Source organism: Arachis ipaensis, chromosome B03, assembly GCF_000816755.2.
Source record: "Arachis ipaensis cultivar K30076 chromosome B03, Araip1.1, whole genome shotgun sequence".
In the NCBI taxonomy this organism is placed as follows: Eukaryota; Viridiplantae; Streptophyta; class Magnoliopsida; order Fabales; family Fabaceae; genus Arachis; species Arachis ipaensis.
This window is the reverse complement of record NC_029787.2, coordinates 49,320,712-49,342,851: the sequence shown is the minus strand read 5'-3', so window position 1 is coordinate 49,342,851 and position 22,140 is coordinate 49,320,712. Positions and strand designations below refer to the sequence as shown.

The window sequence follows — 22,140 nt, the reverse complement described above, 5'->3', positions numbered from 1 at the left end:
TCCAGTCAAACCAGTTTAATTTAATTTTTCGGAGTCAATTTAAAATCAGATTAAAATAAATCCAATGAGGATAAAGTATATTTTTTCCCCGAATTTTATTAAAAATTTCAAAAATACGTCTAAGTTTTAATTTATTTCAATTTTATCCTTAATGTTTTTTATTTGCATCAATTTTACCCCTATCTTCAAATTCTTCAAGTCAAAATATAGTCAACAATATTTTTTTCAATTTTACCCTTTAAAAAACTATTCACCATCATCATTATTTCCAAAATCTGTTTTTCTCTCTCTTTAAAACATCTCTCCTCAAACTCTCCTACCTACCACTAGTCTACCACCACCGCCACCACCACCATCGTCATTTTTTCCCTTTAATTCTATCTCCACTTTCAATCCAATCTCCAACTTCTACGATGTACAACTTGTACCATGTGGCTGTGTATTGATTTTGATAGAAGTTGAGAATTGAAGTAGGTTATTCCAATTAAGAGTAGATTTACAAAAAGAGAGTTGAATAAGATTCAAGAGAGAAAACACAAACATTCAAACTCATCTTCCATTGCCATGAACACATACTCTTCCATGCAAAAATCTTCAAAGCACAGAGGACAAAATTGAATTCCAAAGTAGAAACTTATTCATATTCATATTCTAGTCAAAATCTTACTATCCTTATCACATATTCAAATTTATATTCTCTGCCATTTCTTTAATTAAAACCAAACCACATCCCATTTTCTCACATCACACACAAATACCAAAAAGACTCTAACTTTGAGTTGGGTCAACTGAGGCTCCGACTCATAGCTGCAAATACAGACTCTGCAACTGTAACACCCTAACTTTTAGCACTTCATAATCACACTAAAAGTCCAGACACTAGCTACCTCTACTTATTTAATTTAGTACTATGTTTATTAAATATTGAGCCTTTGCAAATACATACTAGATTTTTAATTATGAAAACGAAAAGCCTTTTGCTTTAAACTACGTAATCATATATATATATATATAACGTTATTCAACAATCCTCAAATACAAGTCTTGCTCCCCTAAAAACTTAAAATGCCAAATGACGAGGGATAAAATCTCAACTAAACTAACAACAGAAAATACAAACATATATAAAGCTTTGTAGATTTGTTGCGACTTCGCTCCAAAGCATCAAAAACCTATCACTGAAAAAGAAAATCTGTAGGGGGAGAACATCATCCTCGCAGGTTCTCAATAGGAAAAGTAATACCTTCAAAGTAAAGAAATACTTGCAAAGAGAAAGAATTTCATTATAAAAATAGTTTACCCTTGAAATAACCTTTTGGAAAAACTTTGTGGAAAAACTTACTTTGAGAGGTCATAAAGAAACTCCTTTAATTGACAAATCAGTAAGGTGAATAGTTTAAAGAAACAAAAGGGACCAAAGACGTGCCTAAGGACTTCCTACCCAACAACTTACATCGTTCATTCCTATCCATCCAAGACATAATGTAGAGAAATAAAACAATACCTAGTCCATCCTGCCTCAACCTTCATCACCGCATATCAGAAACAACCTTTAGCGTCGCCACCACCAGCATGAAAAATCTCTCAGTAGTTTGAACACAAGCAAGACAAGCAAATAAGATACAAGTATATTTAAGCAACAAAATTAGCACATAGGCATTGATAAACCATAATTTTATAGTTTATCTTGTGTTGAATTGAGTGAATTTTATCAACTTTTCCTACATTTATTCACTGAAATAGTATGTTTTTGTGAATTCTTCCTAAATTGTGCTTAAGAGTAAAACATACTTTTTAAGGACTTAAATTGATGATTTTAATTCACTTTAACCCCATTCGATGCCTTGATGCGTTCGTTGAGTGATTTCCAGTTTAAAAGGCAAGTATGGATTGAAGAAGTGAGAAAAAAACAGGCAAAAGTTGAGAATTCATGAAGAAATGGAGTTTGGAATATTTGAGGGTCCTGCATACGCAAGTTTGTGTCTGCGTACGCAACAATGAAATTTCGCAAGCTCTCGTACGCAAGCCAAACAGAACGTGCCTCATTAAAGAGAACACATGAGTTTCTGAGGGCTTTTGGGCCTAATCCAACTCATTTTCTGAAGTATTTCAAGCCAAACTCAAGAAGGAACAAGAGGAGAGCAATTAGGATAGCTTATAAACATGTTTTAGGTCGTATTCTAGAGAGAGAAGCTTTTTCTTCTCTCTAGAATTATGATAGATTTAGTTAAATTCATGTTAGATTTAGGTTTTGTTGCTTGTTTTGATTTAGTTTCCTTTACTTTTTCAAAGGATTAAAGCCTTTTTGACAATAAAACACAAATACAGCTCAAAGGAGGCCCAGACAGGATCCAAAACCTCAAAACTGGATTCCCAAATAGATATCCAGCCTTAACAAGCAGCATGCCCGGCAGCCATCACCCATGCCCGGCCTCCAACTACTAATGCCCAGCGGCCATCACACAAGCCCGGTGTCCGTATGCCAAAAGAGAGAGCAATGCCCGACAGCCTTCACCAAAGCCCGACGTCCATATGCTAAAAGAGAGAGCAACGCCCGGTGGCCAAACAGTAAGCTCGACACTCCTAAGCCTCAACTCCCAGGATGCAGCACTTGTTAAGGCCCAATTTCAACATGTAATCATGGGAAGCCTTAATCTCTTCCAAAAATTCAAGATTCAAGAGTTTAGTTAGCATTAATTCTTTCTAGAAAGATAAAGATTTAGTTGTTAGGGTTTAATTCTAGATTAGATTTGAATTATTATAAAGATTTGATTTGAATTCAAATAGGTAGTTATCTTATCATTCCTAAAGATAAGATTAGAGTTAGTCTTTGAATTTGAATTTTAGATAGAACTTAGGATATAAATAAGTAAAACAAGGTTCACAAGAGAGACATCTGGGGGAGAATCTTTGGATTCCAATCCAAGATCTCATACCTTTATCTTCTTCTTTTGCTTTAGTTTTCTTGTTATCATGAGTAACTAAACCTCCATTGTTGAAGGTTAGGAGCTCTGTTTAGTTTATGAATTTATAATGTAAGTGTTTTCTTTATTTTAATTCATGCTTCTTTACTTTTTCAAGAATGAGTTTCTGTTTTCATCACTAATGGTTAGAACTATTGAAAAATATTCTAATTCTGTCTTGGATTCTGTTATTATTTTAGAAAATTTAATTTCAGAATTAGCTTGAAACTCATCAATCTTAAATTCTTTAGAACTAGTTTTGAATATGTGAAATATAATTCAACTAGGGATAATTTTTGAATATTGTGTGGCTTAAAATCGAAACCGTTCTTCACCTCTTCTCTCAATTTGTTGACCTAGGGATTGGCGATTCATTAGGTTAAGAGAAATTAAAGTACCAAGAGATTGGAATTTGATTATAAATTATTTGCTATGAAACGATTTTAGCATGAATTAAGATAAGAAAGCAAACGCATTATTCTTCCAAGAATCAAACATCTTTGAGGCCTTCAACATCCCCATCCATTGATTTTCTTCCAACTTCACAAAGCATTCTTTCATTCTCTTCTTCATTGTTCTTTCTTTTCTTCAAGATCTACAGTCCACAATCCAAGGTTTGATTAATCTAATTAGAGATTCAATTAGACGTTGCTTGCCTCAATCTATTAATTCTCGAGGGAATAATATCCACTCACCGTGGTATTTTTTGAATGATCTGGTGTACTTGCCAGTATCCGAGCACATTTAATTTTTGCTCATCGCCTATATCAAACCTTGATAAAAAAAAAATTAACTAACAAATAATAAATTAAACTAAACAATGAGTACTCTAATTACACACTAATCACTCTAAATGATTTCAATAATAAACCTTAATTAAACTCTAATCAATCCTAATCTAACAAAATTTATATATTAATATCCTAAACCCTAAACATAATCTAATCTAACAAAATTAATCCAACCTAAATGATGAGCGGATAATTTATACGCTTTTTGGCATTATTTTTACATAGTTTTTAGTATGATTTAGTTAGTTTTTAATATAATTTTATTAGTTTTTAAATAAAAATAACATTTCTGGACTTTACTAGGAGTTTGTGTGTTTTTCTGTGATTTCAGGTAATTTCTGGCTGAAATTGAGGGACTTGAGCAAAAATCTTATTCAGAGGCTGAAGAAGGACTGCAGATGCTGTTGGATTCTGACCTCCCTGCACTCGAAGTAGATTTTCTGGAGCTAAAGAAACCCAATTGGCGCGCTCTCAATTGCGTTGGAAAGTAGACATCAGGGCTTTCCAGCAATATATAATAGTCCATACTTTGCCCGAGATTAGACGACGCAAACTGGCATTTAACGCCAGCTTTCTGCCCTATTCTGGCGTTAAACGCCAGAAACAAGTTGCAAAGCAGAGTTAAACGCCAGAAATAAGTTACAAACTGGCGTTTAACTCCAAGGAAGACCTCTACACGTGAAAGCTTCAATGCTTAGCCCAAGCACACACCAAGTGGGCCCGGAAGTGAATTTCTGCATCATTTACTTATTTTTGTAACCCTAGTAACTAGTTTAGTATAAATAGAACTTTTTACTATTGTACTAGGGGTCTTTTTCCCTATTTTTGAATTCATATGCGATTTGGAGAGGCTGGCCTCACGGCCATGCCTAGACCTTGTTCTTATGTATTTTCAATGGTGGAGTTTCTACACACCATAAATTAAGGTGTGGAGCTCTGCTGTTCCTCGAGTATTAATGCAAAGTACTATTGTTCTTCTATTCAATTCATGCTTATTCTTATTCTAAGATATTCATTCGCACACAAGAACATGATGAATGTGATGATTATGTGACACTCATCACCATTCTCACTCATGAACGCGTGATTGACAACCACTTCCTTTCTACATGAAAACAAGCTTGAATGTGTATCTCTTGGATTCCTGGTCCATGCGTTTGATTGCCTCTCCTGACAACAGAGCCTTTAATTCCTTGCGATCAGAGTCTTCGTGGTATAAGCTAGAATCAATTGGCAGCATTCTTGAGATCCGGAAAGTCTAAACCTTGTCTATGGTACTCCGAATAGGACCATTTTCACTGAGAGAACGGGAAGTAGCCATTGACTACGGTGACACCAACATACAGCTTACCATGGAAAGGAGTATGAGTGATTGGATGAAAGCAGTAGGAAAGCAGAGGTTCAGAAGGAACAAAAGCATCTCCATACGCTTATCTGAAACTCTCACCAATGAATTGTATAAGTATCTCTATCCTATTTTATATTTTAATTATATTTTAACTATCAATTCACCATAACCATTTGAATCCGCCTGACTGAGATTTGCAAGATGACCATAGCTTGCTTCAAGCCGAAAATCTCCGTGGGATCGACCCTTACTCACGTAAGGTTTATTACTTGGACGACCCAGTGCACTTGCTGGTTAGTTGTGCGAAGTTGTGAAAAAGAACTAAGATTATGAACGTGCGTATTAAGTTTTTGGCACTGTTACCAAGGAATGAACAATCACGATTTCGTGCACCACTAAACTAACATATGAACCTAAAGTTAGAGTTTTGAAAAAAAAAATAAAAAATAAAACTAAATCAAAAAATAAAAAAATTAGAAGCTTATCCTAGGAGGAAAGTGTGGAACTACAATGACAGCAACGCATGATGAGCAAAAAAATAATGCTCACGGATACTGCCAAGTACATCAAATCATTCAAGTAATACCACGATGAGTGGATATAGTTCCAATGAGGATTAAAGGATTGATAAAAAAAAGTATCTGATTGAATCACAAATTAAATCGATTGAACTTGGATCAATGAGGGTATAGATTGTGTCTTGCTTGGAACTTTGAATACTTGAATGCTTAAGGGAGGTAGTGATGAACATGCAATTAATTGAGAGAAAGCAATGGTTGTGAATCTCAAGGGTTTCGAAGATGTTTATTTTTCAGGAAGATTAAACCTTGTGTTTATCTATTCTGAGGTATGCAAGATCTTTACACAACGAATCATAAATAATTAAATTCTAATTTCTTGATAATTTAATTTATCTTTAATTAATCAATCGCCAATTTCTCGGTCAATCGATTAAGTAAAGATGTTTAACACAATTTTGATTTAGTTTCAAATAAGATTCAAAAGTAGTTCTAGTTCAAATTATAAATCACGTATTCAAAACTAGTTCTAAACAATTGAAAATTATGAAAACGTCGCACACTCTTTACATTACTATTCCTAATCAACTCAAAAAGTCGTGAGAAAGAGATTTCAAGCTTTAATTCCAATATTAAATTTTCTAAAGTAATAAACAGAATTCAAAATAGAATTAGAATATTTTTCAATACTTCTAACTTTTAAAGAATGAAGAAAAACTCAATCTTGAAAATAAATCAATGCATAACCTCAAAATAGAATGAAACTTAGATTAATAATTCATGAAAACATAAGCAGAGCTCCTAATTCCTTAACAAAAGGAATTAGTGACTCATGGAGAAAGATGAAAAACAAAGATGAAAGGATGCGGCTAGGGTTCCGAACTTCTCTTCTGTGAACAATGTTCACTTATTTATATCCTAGATTTACCTAAAATTCAAATTCAAAACTAAATCTTATCTCATCTTTTAGGAAGAATAAGATAATTAATAACAATAATTCAATTCTTAAATAAAACCAAATCAACTTGAATCATATCCTAATAGAATCTTCCATAACGCTGATTGAAATTGCACTTTCCAGGAGAGTGGGCTTGCTTGGCATTGTACTTGGACTTGTGGCGTAGTACACCAACTTATTGGGCTTCAAGGCGTTGCACACCTGGGCTTTGCGTGGCACACCAATTCTTGCAAAACTTCTCAGAACATGAAGGCATTACATGCCCTTGAAATGACATTACACGCCAACTTATTTTACATGCTAGGCTTCGAAGGCGTGTAACTACATAGGTGGCATTACACACTACTTCTTCTTTTTTCTTGAGGTGTTACATGCCACTTTATGGCGTTGCACGCTAGCTTGATGGACCTCGAAGGCGTTGCACACCAGATTTCTTGAATTAGAGGGCATTGCACGCCCTTGGTGGTGTTGCATGCCACTCTTCTTAATTTGGAGGACGTTGCACGCCGTTGGGGTGGCGTTGCATGCCACTCTCTTTGCTTGCCTTTGAATGGTGCTTTCTTTGTTCTTTGGATTTCTTCTCTTTACCTGTATTTTTTTTAAAGTACTTAAAAAATATATTAGTAATAAATAATTTCTCAAATCAATTAGTTTATATGAAAGAAATTGTAATTAAATATATAAACATGTGAAAATAATGCAAGAATAACTACTAAAGATGTAAATAAATTAGCGCATCTCCATAGTGGCAGCAACGGCTGATGGAGGTTGAACACAATCTTTCCTCACGTAGCACCCACCTATGATGACAGAGATGTGGATAGTGGCAATGGAGTGATGGTGGCTGTGGTGAGAATGAAAGTTGGTGGTGGTGAGAGAAGAGAGAAATGAGAGAGGAGAGAGATGGTGGTCACAGTGGACGTTACTAGCTGCGACACAGAAGGGGAAACTGACGGTGGCTGCGATGGACGTCACTGGCGGAGATAATGGAGGCTCATGGCAGTGGCAGTGGGAGAAGGGAGAGAAAATAGAAGATAGGAAAGAGGAAAGAAAGGGAAGATGCATAAATGAGGGAGGGTGCGTATTTGAATTTAGGTTAGGTTTTACCATTGGATTTTTCGTCAAAAATATCCAATGGTAATATTGGTTTCGTTAAGTAAAATGATGCATTTTGAATTTTTAATTATCGTTGTATTTATATGACGTAAATTCTGACGGTAATAAGCACACCATTTTAGTTTGAATTCAGACTAACTGTTACAGTTAGATTTTCCAACGATTTCTTTAATTCGATGGTAATATTAACAGCTTGATGAAACTGTCACCAACAGTAAATCTGCTGGTAATGGCTGACACAGAATTAGTAGATAATTTTGATTGTTTTCAGCAAATTTCTTGTAATGAATGAACTGCTTGGTATTTGTGCTAGGTCTTTTAATGCAAATAAAGGCATACATTTCCTTCAAAAATGGAATATAAAGGCATACATTTGTGCTAGGTCTTTTATAAATCTGGGACCATTAATGTGCAATGTGTAATGTGTAATTCATCATACGGTCTAGTGATTTACAATAAAGCCTAATAAATACCCACTAAATGGCAAGAAAACTGTTAGCAAAAGAAAAATATATAAGAAAAGCTGGATACAAGAGGTACACTGCTTTTTACAATTATTTTACTGCTAAAATCTATTTACTCATTTAAGCATCAGAATGACATTACAAGTACCAACCACAACTCATAAACTTAAGGAAGGCAATGTTCCGAGTTACTCCATTGGTGAATTACACATCACAATTGACGTTCAAACTTTATATTAAACACTACTATTTTACTCATTCTATTATAATCATACTATTGTATTGCAATATTGCGACGTGTTGATTTTTATTAATTATATATTGTAAAATGGATTTATATCTTTTAAGTAGTTATTGAAGAATACCATACAATATGGTATAATCCGTTGTCATCTTCGGCATTGCATCAACAACTGAACGGAAACACCACACCATTCCTTGTAACTCACAAACGACCCATTCTTGATTCCATCAACACCTGTCTCGCAGTTCCGGAATACTCTGCTATTCCGTTCCAACCAAATGTTCCAGATAATCGTAAAGAACCCTATCAGCCACTTCTTTTGCTCAGATTTACGACCAGGCGCTTCAATCCAGCTCTCAAACAGCTCTTTGACAGTCTTCGGAACAGCCCAAGATCTATCGACAGTCATCAACCAAGCGCACCACACCTGCCATGTAAACTCACAGCCAAGAAACAAATGATTCACAAATTCTATTTCTTTTTTGCACAGAACACAAATATTATCACCATGATGTATAATTCCTAGTCTATTGAGCCTCTCTTTAGTGTTGACTCTGCCTACTAAGACAAACCGTGCAAACAGTTCAACTCTTGGGGGAACCAATCCTCTCCATAAGGTACTGGTGAAACTATTGCTTGTGATGTCCTTTGAGAGAGTCTCTTGCTGTAGCACCTGCACAAAAGAGTTAGTAGAAAAAACACCTGTTCTGTCAAATTTTCATACAACTGTATCCTCTCTATCAGATGATAGTCTAGCTAGCCGTAGCCGCTCATGAAGTTGATTGAGCAACTCTAGCTCCCATTGGAATAATTCTCTCATGCACTAAAAATTCCATACCCACTCTAACCCATCCCAGAACCCACAGTCCCCTATGACAGATCCTTGTTGATTTGAAATAGAGAAGAGTCTCAGAAAACTATCTTTTAAGGAGCCACTTTGTAGCCAATCATCCTCCCAAAAATGAATACATCTGCCATTCCCCACCTCCATAGACAAACCACTGATCATCATATCTCTTACCTGTTGCTCTTTAATATTAAGTTGGCAAATATCCTTCCACAGGCCACCTCTTGATGGTAATGTCTGTTTTGACAACATTAGAGTTGGGTTCAAATGATTACAAGAACATACCGCCTTCTTCCACAACGGACAATCTTCCTTCGAAAAACTCCACCACCACTTGAACAAAAGCGATGCATTTCTGATTAAAGCATCCCCCACCCCTAAACCACCTAACTTTTTCGGAGTCTGCACCATCTCCCATTTCACAAGTGGTATACCATTTTTCCCACCCTCTTTACTCCAAAAAACCTTCTCTGTAGCCCAATTATCTTTTCTGCAACTACCTTTGGCATCTTGTACAAGCTCAAGTAGTACACCGTCAAGCTATTAAGAACAGATTTTATGAGGACCAACTTACCAGCTTTATTGAGAGACTTCGCTTTCCATAAGCTAAGCTTGTCTTCCACCTTGTCTATGATCGATTTCCAAGTCTTCACCAGGTGAGGGTTTGCATCTAGGGAAATACATAAGTACCTGACAGGAAGAGTGGCTTCCGCACATCCCAACAAACCACACATATTTGTCACCCATTCCTGTTCACAGTTAATCGAGATCAAAATGGACTTCTCAAAGTTAATGCTCAAGCCAGACATCAACTTAAAACAATGCAGTAGTCTCTTATAATTCACTATTATCTCTGTTTCCTGGGGGCAAAATAAGATTGTGTCATCTGAAAATTGGAGATGCAACAACTCTATGTTGTCTCTTCCTACCAACAGTGGAGAAATACGTCCATTCTTGACTGCCTCACCCACCATCTTGTGCAGTACATCAACGACAAGAACAAACAGAAAGGGAGAGAGAGGGTCTCTTTGTCTAAGACCTCTTTTCATCCTGAACGGCTTAGATGGTGACCCATTGATGAACACCGACATAGACGCTGTAGTCACATATTCCTTTACCCATGTCCTCCATCTAAGACTAAAACCCATCTTCTGCAGCACAATATCTACAAAACTCCATCTCACCCTGTCGTACGCTTTCTGAAAGTCCAATTTGATAATTGCTGCCTGCTTCTTGCGTACCTTCAGCCATTGGACCGTCTCACATGCTATGAGTGCCCCATCGTGTATTTTACAACCCTTTACAAACGCAGATTGAGTTTTCCCCACTAAACCTGGCACCACTGATCGCATTCTTCTCACCAAAACTTTTGATATCACCTTATAGACACAACCAACCATGCTAATAAGCCTCAGGTCTTTGATTTCCTTAGCTCCCATAAATTTTGGAGCTAGTGTCACCCATGTTACATTAGCATCCGTTGGTAGCTTCGCACTTTGAAAGAAATCCAATACAGCTGTAGTAAACTCCTGGCCAATCTCACCCCAACATTTCTTTATGAAATTCATATTGTACCCATCACTACCTGGTGCATTACTGGACTCACAATCCCAGACTGCCTCTCGTATTTCCTCAGGCGATGGCATTGTCTCTAGCATTGCTGCTTCCTCGTCCTCAATCTGCTTAACCAAACCATCACAGATCCCAATCGTAGGAGCCAATTCCCGTCGATACAGATCTTTATAAAATCCCGTAATTGCACCCTTTATTCTGGACTGGTTCCTCACTAATCTACCATTGATTACCAGAGAATCAATCCTGTTATTCTTCCTTCTAGCCGACGCTAGGTTATGGAAGTATCTAGTGTTTTTGTCCATATCTCTAGCATGTTGGAATCGAGACATCTGCTTCCAATGAATCTCCTTTCTGGCATACCACTTCGCACAACAAGTCACAAGAGCCTTCCGTCTAGCCTCTACTGTTCCGTCATACCTGCCAGCAATAACCATATCATCAATCTTCTTAATCTCTTCCTCAAACTGCTTTATTCTCTTGTCCATGTCCCCAAAATTGTCCTTATGCCATTTCCTCAACGGTGTTGTCAAGGCCTTCAACTTATTAGTGAACTGATCCTTACCCAGATTCCTCCACTCCACCTTTACCATCCTCAGGAATTCTTCATGTGTAAACCAGGAATCCAAGCTTCGAAAAGGTCTTGGACCCACACTAGGTCTTATATCTTCTAAAAATCAACAGGCAATGATCTGATAGACCTCTAGGTCCCCCTTTCAACTGAGTATCTGGAAACTCTTCAAGCCACTTCACACTGACGAGAATCCTATCAATGAGGCTACAAGACCGACCTCTAAACCATGTGAACTTTTGATCAGTTAGCGGTAAGTCCACTAGCTATAGATCTTGCACCCATTCCTTAAATTCTTCCGCAGATGCTGGTAGACTATCCGCCCCTTTCCTTTCCTCCAACTTTAGTATCTCGTTAAAGTCTCCCATGAAGCAAAATGGAACTTGACATAAACCCACTATGTAACTTAACTCCTCCCACATCACCAGTTTCTAGGGGTGGCAGGAGTACCCGAACCCGCGGGTACCCGACCCGCCCCAACCCGATCGGGGCGGGTTTAAACCCGACCCGGAGCGGGGCGGGTTTTGATCGGGGTGGGGCGGGGTCGGGGTCAGGGTAAACCCGCCCCGGAGTATATATATAATTATTATATATGGCATTATTATAAAAGATATATGTACCTCAGCATTTTCTAAATCATCCCAAAGCCAAAGAATAGTTGCCAAAGAAGAAATTATATATGTAGCTTCAATTATTTTTAATTTCATAGTTCTGGTTAGAGTTTGACTAATTAGAGTTTTTATTGTTTTCTCTTGTGTTGTTGATGTTTCGATTGTGTGCATTCTGATTTTTTATTTTGAATTATTGATGCTTTGATTTTATCAAACTAGACTTATAATATTGTTTATTCAAACAAGCAAAACATTCATTTCGTCTGCAACATTTTTCTTTTTATTTGAATGCAACCTGCAGTTTTGCAAAAATAATTTTGCTGTGCATACAAGTAGATATAATAGCACCATGAATGAATTGATGATGTGATGAAGGACTCGCTTCCAAGTTGTCTTATGGTGGTTTTGTTCAAACTCACATGTCGGCCCCCAAAGATTTATATTGACCAAGATAAGTCCCTCCTTTGTTGAAAGATTGAAGTTACCGGCTGCCGTAGACCAACTCTAATTTCAATTTTTAATTTAGTTTAGACCACGTTCCCTTAACAACTAACTAGCAAAATAGTTAAACAAGAATGAAGAACCATCCTAATTTGTTTTTGGCTTTACTTTTAAAAAGATTGACTTGGAACTTGGAACTTGGAACCAGTCTTGTAGAGTTTGTATTTGGTCTTTCAATATAATTGAGAAATTCTTGCTGGGGTAACACTTGAATGGTTGTGGTTAAATGACGTTGGGATTTTTGCCAGTAAAGAATGTCATAAAAACAGTCGCGTTGTAGATATAGTCTCTAAACCGATAGAAATCCCTTCGTACAAACGTTTTTGGTTGTCACAAGTAACAAACCCCTTTTAAAATTGTTAACCGAGTATTTAAACCTCGGGTCGTCTTCTCAAGGAATTGTAGGGAGGTATGTTCTTATTATTGGCTATGAGTTTGTAAATTGGAGAAATTTGGAGTTTGGGCAATGGGCACAGGTATATTCTCAAAGCAATAAAAATAAATAAATAACTGTAAAGCAAACTTTTGGCAAGGTATAAGAAATTGGAAGTCCAGACTTAGTTATTCTTATCAACAACAATGAAAGTTGAATCTTAATTCCACTTAGTCAACCTTTACTAAAGTAAAGGTTCCTAAATCCTAATCCTAAGAGAGAGAGAGGAGAGAACCTCTCTCTCTAAAACTACCTCTAAAACATGAAAAGTGAATTATGAGAGTCTCTCATGAATGGATGTATTCCCCCACTTTATAGCCTATAATCTGTGTTTTTTGGGCCGCAAACTGGGTTAGAAACAGCCCAGAAATCGCTGGAGAAGAATTCAAACACGCTGATTTCCGTCACTGCGACGCGGCTGCATGGAGCATGCAGTCGCGTCGCCTAGCGTCAGAGAAACTATGGCATATTATATATCAAATCGAAGCCCCGGACGTTAGCTTTCCAACACAACTGAAACCGCGTCGTTTGGACTTCTATAGCTAAAGTTATAGCCGTTTGAGTGCGAAGAGGTCAGGCTGGACAGCTTAGCAATTTCTCCAACTTCTTGTATTCCTGCCACTTTTGCATGCTTCCTTTCTACCCTCTGAGCCATTCCTGCGCTGTAATCTCTGAAATCACTTAACACACATATCAAGGCATCTAATGGTGATAAGAGAGGATTTAATATTAGCAAATATAAGGCCAAAGAAACATGTTTTCAATTAAAGCACATAATTAGGAAGGCAAATGTAAAACCATGCAAATAGTATGAATAAGTGGGTAAAGAGTAGATAAAAACCACTCAATTAAGCACAAGATAAACCATAAAATAGTGGTTTATCAACCTCCCCACACTTAAACATTAGCATGTCCTCATGCTAAGCTCAAGAGAAACTATAAAGAATGAATAGGAATGAAATGCAACCTATCTATATGAATGCAACTACATGCAAAATGTTTCTACCTACTTGGTTAAAAGTAAACAAATCTTTTAAGAACAAATATGAATTGGATTTCACTAATTCAAATCATAAAAATGAAGTACAAATAGACTTGCAAGAAGAAAATAGCTCATGAAAGCAGGGAACAAGGAATTGAGCATCGAACCCTCACTGGTAGTGTATACACTTTAATCACTCAAGTGTTTAAGGTTCGATTCTCTCAATTCTCCACTATCCTTGCTTTCTAAGGCTTGCTCTTCATCTAACAATCAACAAAAATTTAATGCACAAATACACATATCAAGAGGTCTTTTAAGGGTTGTAATGGGGTTAGGGTCAAGGTAGGATTGCATTTGGCCAAGTGGACTAAAATCTGAATCCTTAATTAACTTAAACTTTTCACCTAACTTTAGACAATCCATGTAATCATAATACCACATCTAACTGTCCATTAACCATGTTTTCCACATATTCATGCATTCTAATTTCAAGTACAGTACATATGCATTGCTTTCACCATTTACTTTGGGGTATTTTGTCCCCTTTTACTTATTTGCTCTTTTTCTCTTTTTCTTTTTTTTTATTATATATATTTTTTTCTTTTATTTTTCTCAATGCATATGATTAAATTATTGAATGCATGAACATGTCCTAAACATTTCTTTCACATTTTCAGAAAATTCTAACATACTCAATTATCAAATCAAATGTTTTCAATCCCAATTTTCCCATACTTAATTCATGAGCACTTTCACTAGTCTAAGCTAACCAAGGATTCAAATTAAGGACATTATTATTTTTTGCTTAGAGTTAGTGATGAGCTAAAGTAAAGAACAAAGGGGTAAAATAGGCTCAAAATTGGTTTGCAAGGGATAATGAAAGGTTAAGACCATATGGGTATGTAAGCTCAGTGAAACAAAGGCCTCAATCATGTAAGTGTATGCATACATTAAACAATGGAAATATAGAATTAAGCAAGACAAAGATCACAATTTTAGATAGAAAAATACACACTAAAACAAAATTTTTGGTTGATAAAATGCAACCAATTCAAATAGGCTCAAAAATCTCACAGGTTTTGTGTGTTCGAGCTCTAAACCATGTTCCAGTATAATATCTCTTCAAACAAGTGTAACATTAAATTTTATTCAAATTAGTGAAATGCTCTAAAAATTTTCTTAAAAAAGAAAATATTACTTCAACCAAGTGGTAAAATATGCAAAAAAATCAAACAAATATGCAATCAAACATGCAAATGCAACAATTAACAAAGAAAATATTGGTGTTGAAAAGAAGGTAACTAACCCCTGGAAGTCGGTATCGACCTCTCCATACTTAAAGATTGCACCGTCCTCGGTGCATGCTGAGATTTGCAAGTGGACGGGGGTTGTGGTTCCTCAGCTGGGGCTCTTTTTGTTCCTTTCCTTGCCGGTAGTTTGGGAGTAGCTTTCTCTTTACCCTTCTTGGTGGCCATCCTAAAAAGGGAAAAAGAAAGTGACTTTTAAAGCTAAGGGTTAGAGCAAGGAAGAGAGTGGGAAAGGTGGTAATCAATACACAATAAAGAAGAATGACGTTAACACATGCTCATGAGTACATGTGAAAAGTCATCAATGGAAAATAGCTAGTGCATATGATAACAATTGAATGCAAGGTGTTTATTGGCATGCAGGCAAAGGCATGAGTAGCATAGATCAAGCATTCAATGTCCAAGTTAGATTACCAAGTCTTTCAAACTAGCAACATGTTTGTAATGACAATTATATTGAATGAATATGATATGAAAAAAGGTTTTGTGAAAAGCAGGCATTCAGAGTAGTAGGATAAAAGATACTGAAAAGCAGTGTACAATGCCATATGGGCATTTTTACAAACACATAGCATGCATGGTAAATAATCTAATGAAAATAATAAATTGAACATGCAAGCAACCCTTTAAAAATAAATATATATAATTGTCAAATAATTTCTCTAATAATCCACAAGTAAAATATAGAAATAATGACCCAAATAAATTTCTAACACCAATGAAAATAATGCAATGAATGAAAGTATGCAAATAGAGTAAAATAAAATAAAAAGAAAAATAAGAAGAATGAGAATGGAAAGAAGATAAGAAAGGAAGAAGAAAGAAATAAGAAAAGATAAGAAAAATAAGGATTAGAGAAGAAAAGATAAGAAAATTGGCTGATCTGGATATTCTGTGCGCCGCTTGTGACGCGGACGCGTGAGTGACGCGGTCGCGTGGTGCGTGACAAGGTCAGGTGACGCGGACGCGTGGGTCACGCGATCGCGTGACCTGTTTTGTGCGATTAGCGCGAGTGCAGCCTCGCGGTCGCGCAACTCTCTGTTCCAAAACCTTTTGCCAAAAATCTGGGTGACGCGGTCGCGTGGTTGACGCGATCGCGTGAGTAGCCATCATGGGGATATGACGCGGACGCGTGGGGCACGCGTTCGTGTGGTGAGGCTTGGGCTTCCAGCACGATTCCAACCCAACTCCAGCTCAACTTTCGGCCATGCACCCGGTTGACGTCGATTTTCAGGTCACGCGGCCGCGTGGGTGACGCGGTCGCGTGGGAGGCCATTATTCCCAGGTGACGCGGACGCGTGTGGCATGCGTCCGCGTGGGTAGAAATGTGCCATTGGCACGCCTCCAGCCACGCTCCAGCGTGACTCTCTGTTTGTTTTTATTTTTCTCCCCTCTCCTTGCGACGCGGACGCGTCGCTGATGCGGTCGCGTCGCGTGGCATTTTTTTTTAATCTGAAAAATGAAGAATGTAGTGTTAATATGAAGGTGATGCAAAACTCCAGGTTCAATATAATAAAATAAAATAAAACTAGAAAACAAATAAAACTAAATAAAAAATGAAAAAGAAACAATCATACCATGGTGGGTTGTCTCCCACCTAACATTTAGTTAAAGTTCTTAAGTTGGACATTTGGGGAGTCCTTTGTTATGGAGGCTTGTGCTTGAACTCATCCAGGAATCTCCACTAATGTTTGTGATTCCAATGGCCTCCGGGATCCCAAACTAGGCGCAGAAAGCCTTCAAGCAAGTTAAAGCAAGTGACAAGGCCCCAAGAGTGTTGATTTCTGGGATGAATTCCGGGGTCCCAGACCTTGCCTTTGCACCCGTCTTTTGGTTGAGCAATATTGTTCCCTTCGGGTGGCAAGCAGTCTGAATTCTCACGTAAGCGGCCAAACAACTTCCTAGACCCATTCAGTTGAGCTTTACACCAACCTTTGCATTTAAACTTTGAGCACACAACCATGTGGAACCTTGCTTGACAATTCTTATCACTGGCCATATTCCTCTTACTCTTAATGCCACAAAGAGCTCTAAGTTAACCATCCGTCTCCAGTAGCCCATATTCAAGTGGGATTAGAAAGCTATGGAATATGAATTTTACCCACTTGAATATTGTGAAGGATGATGGCAACTTAGGGGGAGGGGTTTCCAACAACTTTGGCAAGGTAATTTCAAGCTCCACTCCCTTGTGCTCTTCTTTGACATCTTCTACCTCTTGATCAACCTCTACAAAATCTTTAACCATGATCTGCCTTGGAGGTTGTACGCTCTTCTCAACATCAACATCAAACATCATGGAAGGAGGCTCTGTGACTGGACTTTCCAATGGAGGTACAGCATCTCTTAAGTCCGCAACCACTTCTTCCTTTTTAATAATTGCTGCTTTGTCCAGTTGTTTAAGTATAAAATCGTACTCATCCTCGATGTTTTTCTTTCTATGACAACTCCTTTCAACTATTCCTTCATCTTCAAGGGTCTCTCCTACCCTTACCCGTAGGGCCTCCTCTAGCTCTTTATGAAGTATGGATTCGCGAAGATGATTCCTTCTTTCCTGTTCCATATCAATAGCATAATTGGGATCATTTTGCTCTTGGATTGATGGATGTGGGTGCTCTTCCATAGATGGTGGTGATGGGATGGAGAGTTTATTCTGTGGTTGACAAGGAAGTGCACTAGAGTTTGAGGGTTGATTGTTGAAGGTATTTGGTGGTCTGATTTGGGTGAAGAGAGCTTGTATAGTAGAGTTTAGATCGGCAAGTGCTTTCTCCATGGAGGTTTGGGGTAGATAGGAGGGTTCATTTGGTTCATAAGGTGGTTGGTATGATGGATGAGGGTTAGGGTCATATGGAGGTAAGTGGTGGAAAAGGACTTGTGAGTATGGTGGTCCCAAGTTATATTGAGGAGGTTTATAGGCATATGATGGTGGTTGTTGATAGTCCATTGGAGGTGGTTGTTGCCATGAGGGTTGATTAAATCCTTGTGGCTCCTCCCATCTTTGATTGTTCCAACCTTGATGCCTGTTCTCATTATAGTTTCCATTCCTAACAACAACATTGGAATCAAACTTGAAGCGAGAGGGGTGAGAATTCATAGTAGCTAATAAAAAATTAAAAACAAAAATAAAAATAAATTTGAATTAAAAGGTTATTTAAATTTTTGAATTTGAAAATTAAATTTTGAAATTTTGAATTTTAAATTTTTGAATTTTGAATTTTTGAAATTTAAAATTTGAAAATTTTTAAATTTGAATTTTGAAAAATTTTTAAATTTGAATTTTGAAATTTGATTTTTGAAATAAGATAAGATAAAATAAAAATTTTAAAATAAAAACCAATAACCTCTTAACTTAAGAAAAAGAAAAAAATAAAAACAAAAATAAAAACAAATAAACAAGCAAAAATAAAATATTTACAATAACCAATAATAAGGCACACGTTTACAATTCCCCGGCAACGGCGCCATTTTGACGTTGGAATTTTTTCCAGTAAAGAATGTCATAAAAAAAGTCGCGTTGTAGATATAGTCTCTAAACCGACAGAAATCCCTTCGTACAAACGTTTTTGGTTGTCACAAGTAACAAACCCCTTTTAAAATTGTTAACCGAGTATTTAAACCTCGGGTCGTCTTCTCAAGGAATTGCAGGGAGGTATGTTCTTATTATTGGCTATGAGTTTATAAATTGGGGAAATTTGGAGTTTGGGCAATGGGCACAGGTATATTTTCAAAGCAATAAAAATAAATAAATAACTGTAAAGCAAACTTTTGGCAAGGTATGAGAAATTGGAAGTCCAGACTTAGTTATTCTTATCAACAACAATGAAAGTTGAATCTTAATTCCACTAAGTCAATCTTTACTAAAGTAAAAGAAAGTCAAGGGACTAATTAGTTTGATCTTCAAATCCTATTTATTTCCTAAGAAAAGGTTGAGATTATTGAAGCTCAGTTCAATTAGCAAAGATAACAGTTATCAATTATGCTGTTGAGTTGGATAACTTCTGAGTTACTGATTTCTTAACAAAAACCAAAAGGGAAAAGTAAATCTACTGGAATAAGAATATCTTCAGATGGGAAGCAGTAATCATGTAAATAAAAGAAAACAATCATGAATTGAAATACCTCAGATAACATTAATTAAGAAAATTATATGTAACATGAAAGAGTTCATAAATTAAATAAAAATAAAGAACTTGGGATTGAGAGTCACTCCTAAAACTAAGAGAAGTCCTAAATCCTAATCCTAAGAGAGAGAGAGAGAGGAGAGAACCTCTCTCTCTAAAACTACCTCTAAAACATGAAAAGTGAATTATGAGAGCCTCTCATGAATAGATGTATTTCCCCACTTTAGAGCCTATAATCTGTGTTTTCTGGGCCGCAAACTGGGTCAGAAACAGCCCAGAAATCGCTGGAGAAGAATTCAAACACGCTGATTTCCGTCACTGCGATGCGGCCGCATGGAGCACGCGGTCACGTCACCTAGCGTCAGAGCAACTATGGCATATTATATATCAAATCGAAGCCCCGGACGTTAGCTTTCCAACTCAACTGGAACCGCGTCGTTTGGACCTCTTTAGCTAAAGTTATAGCCGTTTGAGTGCGAAGAGGTCAGGCTGGACAACTTAGCAATTTCTCCAACTTCTTGTATTCCTTCCACTTTTGCATGCTTCCTTTCTACCCTCTGAGCCATTCCTGCCCTGTAATATCTGAAATCACTTAACACACATATCAAGGCATCTAATGGTGATAAGAGAGGATTTAATATTTGCAAATATAAGGCCAAAGAAACATGTTTTCAATTAAAGCACATAATTAGGAAGTCAAATGTAAAACCATGCAAATAGTATGAATAAGTGGGTAAAGAGTAGATAAAAACTACTCAATTAAGCACAAGATAAACCATAAAATAGTAGTTTATCATTAACAGGTAAAGAGTGGTGAGATTGGTTAATATGACTCATTTTTTATATATTCTTAGCATGAGGCATTACTAAGATTGGTTTTTTTATTTATTATTTTACAGAGTTAGAGTTAGAGTAAATATTTTTATATAGTTATATAGTAATTTTTAATTGCATCATTATTAGAGTTATTTTATTGGTTGACCATGAAAACTCTATGCAAATTATTCAATTCTGAAATAAGTGTTGGCTGCTTCTATTTTTGTTATCTTTGCTTTGAAATTTTAATTTGGTATTGCTTTCTTCTCAATGGTATTGCTTTTATTTTTGAAAAATTATTTCACTTTTTTTTTTTAAAAAATGGTGCCAAGTTATTTGGTAAAACTTTGTGTTTGCTGTTTACTAATCATAATGCTTAACTTAACTAGTTTATATGTTGTGTTTTTAATGTAGGTTTGTTAAATGGTAGAAGAACAAGAATAATGATTGAAGATTCTTTTGATGCAATTTCTTTATTATGTTGTTAAATTTGTAGTGATTAAACATTAATCTTTTTTTAATTTCAAGTTATTTGACATTGTATGAATCTTATGTTTGTATTTTAATTTAGTTATGAATTTTAAGTTTTTATCTTAATTTATATATGAATGTGTAAAAATTAAAATGCTATTTAATTTTTATAGGGGCGAGGCGGGCGGGTTAGGGTAGAGCAGCCTACTACCCGCGGGTAGAGGTGGGGCGGGTAGTCGTGGAGTGCAAGGACGGCGGGACGGGTCGAGTAGGGCAAAAACCCGCCCCTACCCGCCCCACTGCCACCCCTACCAGTTTCTCACTCCGCAGATGTGCTCCATATACCAAACAAAATGCACAGTTGAAATTATTTTTTGTCAACAGGTCCTCAACACAAAGCCAACCATCCCCTTTATAGCAATTAGATCATTTAAACAACAAGTCATCCCACATTAATAATAAACCGTCAGACGCACCTACTGATTCCACATAATCCTAATCTACCGTGTCACAAGCCCACAATCGTACTACATCAAACTTAGTTACTGCATCTCTCTTAGTTTCAATCAATCCTAGCATATTCAACCTATATTTTTTCTTCAACTCTTTTATCATACTCAACTTCCCATCCCCTCTTATTCCTCTAATATTCCAACAACTATATAAATCATTTAAAAGACATTTTACACACCTTGTTATGTTGTTTGGGCCTGCTCCTCCTAACTTTCTCCTTTTGTTTTGCCATCCTTCTTTTTGCCGCAATAGTTTCATTCTGACTTTGTAATATTGCCATAATGTCTTCTTCTTTATCATAAAAAATCGCACCTGACTCCACTGCTAGCTTCCATGTTTCCCTGTTTTCAGTTAACTGTTCTTCCTTCGTAACTCTCTGCATAGCACCTGGATTTGTATCTTCTGCTTCTGTTTCGGACCCAACATCTTCTGTGATCCTGTTTTAGACTGCTACTTCTTCCTCATTGTTCTCCCTTTCCTACAGTTGCACCCTTTCACCCCTCTGTTTTTCCTGGACCATTGTTCTTTCCATCATGCCCTCCACTATATACTACTGGCCTTTGGTCACACCCGTTCATATTGTTTTGCGCTTCTAAACTGTCGACAATATCGCTGCACGAACCCCGTACTTGGCTCCCATATAGATCTTCCACACCTTTAAATAATAGAGTTTATACAAATTAAATAAGTTAGTAAAATAATTTTAAAAATAGTTGATGAGTTTTTTGCAATTTTTTTTTTTTATAATTTTTCTATTTGTTTGTTATTGCTCTTGCTCCACTTATTATATTGAACTTTCTTATTAAAAAAAATGACAATGTCCTTTTAAACATGATTTTTTTTTACATTATATATTTGCATGAACTTGTAAAAAATAAAAGAGTGATATTATCAAAATAGGAATGATAATATTCATTTGCTAAAAATTATAAAAAATATAAATTAAATAGAAATTTTGTATACATTACATGAGAATCTAAATTAGTATTATTTTAC

The 22,140-nt window shown here is 36.4% G+C and overlaps 2 protein-coding genes across 2 annotated transcripts in view; one reads left to right on the top strand and one right to left on the bottom strand.

Moving 5' to 3' along the window:
• Positions 1 to 17,077, top strand: part of LOC107630448 (protein STRICTOSIDINE SYNTHASE-LIKE 4) — a 31,293-nt gene extending 14,216 nt beyond the window's left edge. Inside the window, exons 7-8 of the mRNA XM_021118898.1 lie at positions 8,183 to 8,188; positions 17,066 to 17,077. The gene's annotated coding sequence lies outside the window, so the exon portion shown is untranslated. The remainder of the gene's footprint in view (positions 1 to 8,182; positions 8,189 to 17,065) is intronic.
• Positions 8,548 to 11,414, bottom strand: LOC107633090. The gene is made up of 3 exons (XM_016336725.1): positions 9,684 to 11,414; positions 9,424 to 9,486; positions 8,548 to 9,075 (listed from the first exon to the last, which is right to left on the bottom strand). The coding sequence occupies exons 1-3, from the start codon at positions 11,412 to 11,414 to the stop codon at positions 8,548 to 8,550; spliced, it is 2,322 nt and encodes a 773-aa protein (XP_016192211.1).

Bases quoted from the DNA above. Each gene is read 5' to 3' on its own strand.
- LOC107633090 (XM_016336725.1), bottom strand. From the start codon at position 11,414: ATGGTAAAGGTGGAGTGGAGGAATCTGGGTAAGGATCAGTTCACTAAT. The intron at 9,487-9,683 runs GTATACCACTTG...TTGTCAAAACAG, and splicing joins TAAAGAGGGTGGGAAAAATG to ACATTACCATCAAGAGGTGG. The intron at 9,076-9,423 runs GTAAGAGATATG...TCTTTTGTGCAG, and splicing joins TTAATATTAAAGAGCAACAG to GTGCTACAGCAAGAGACTCT.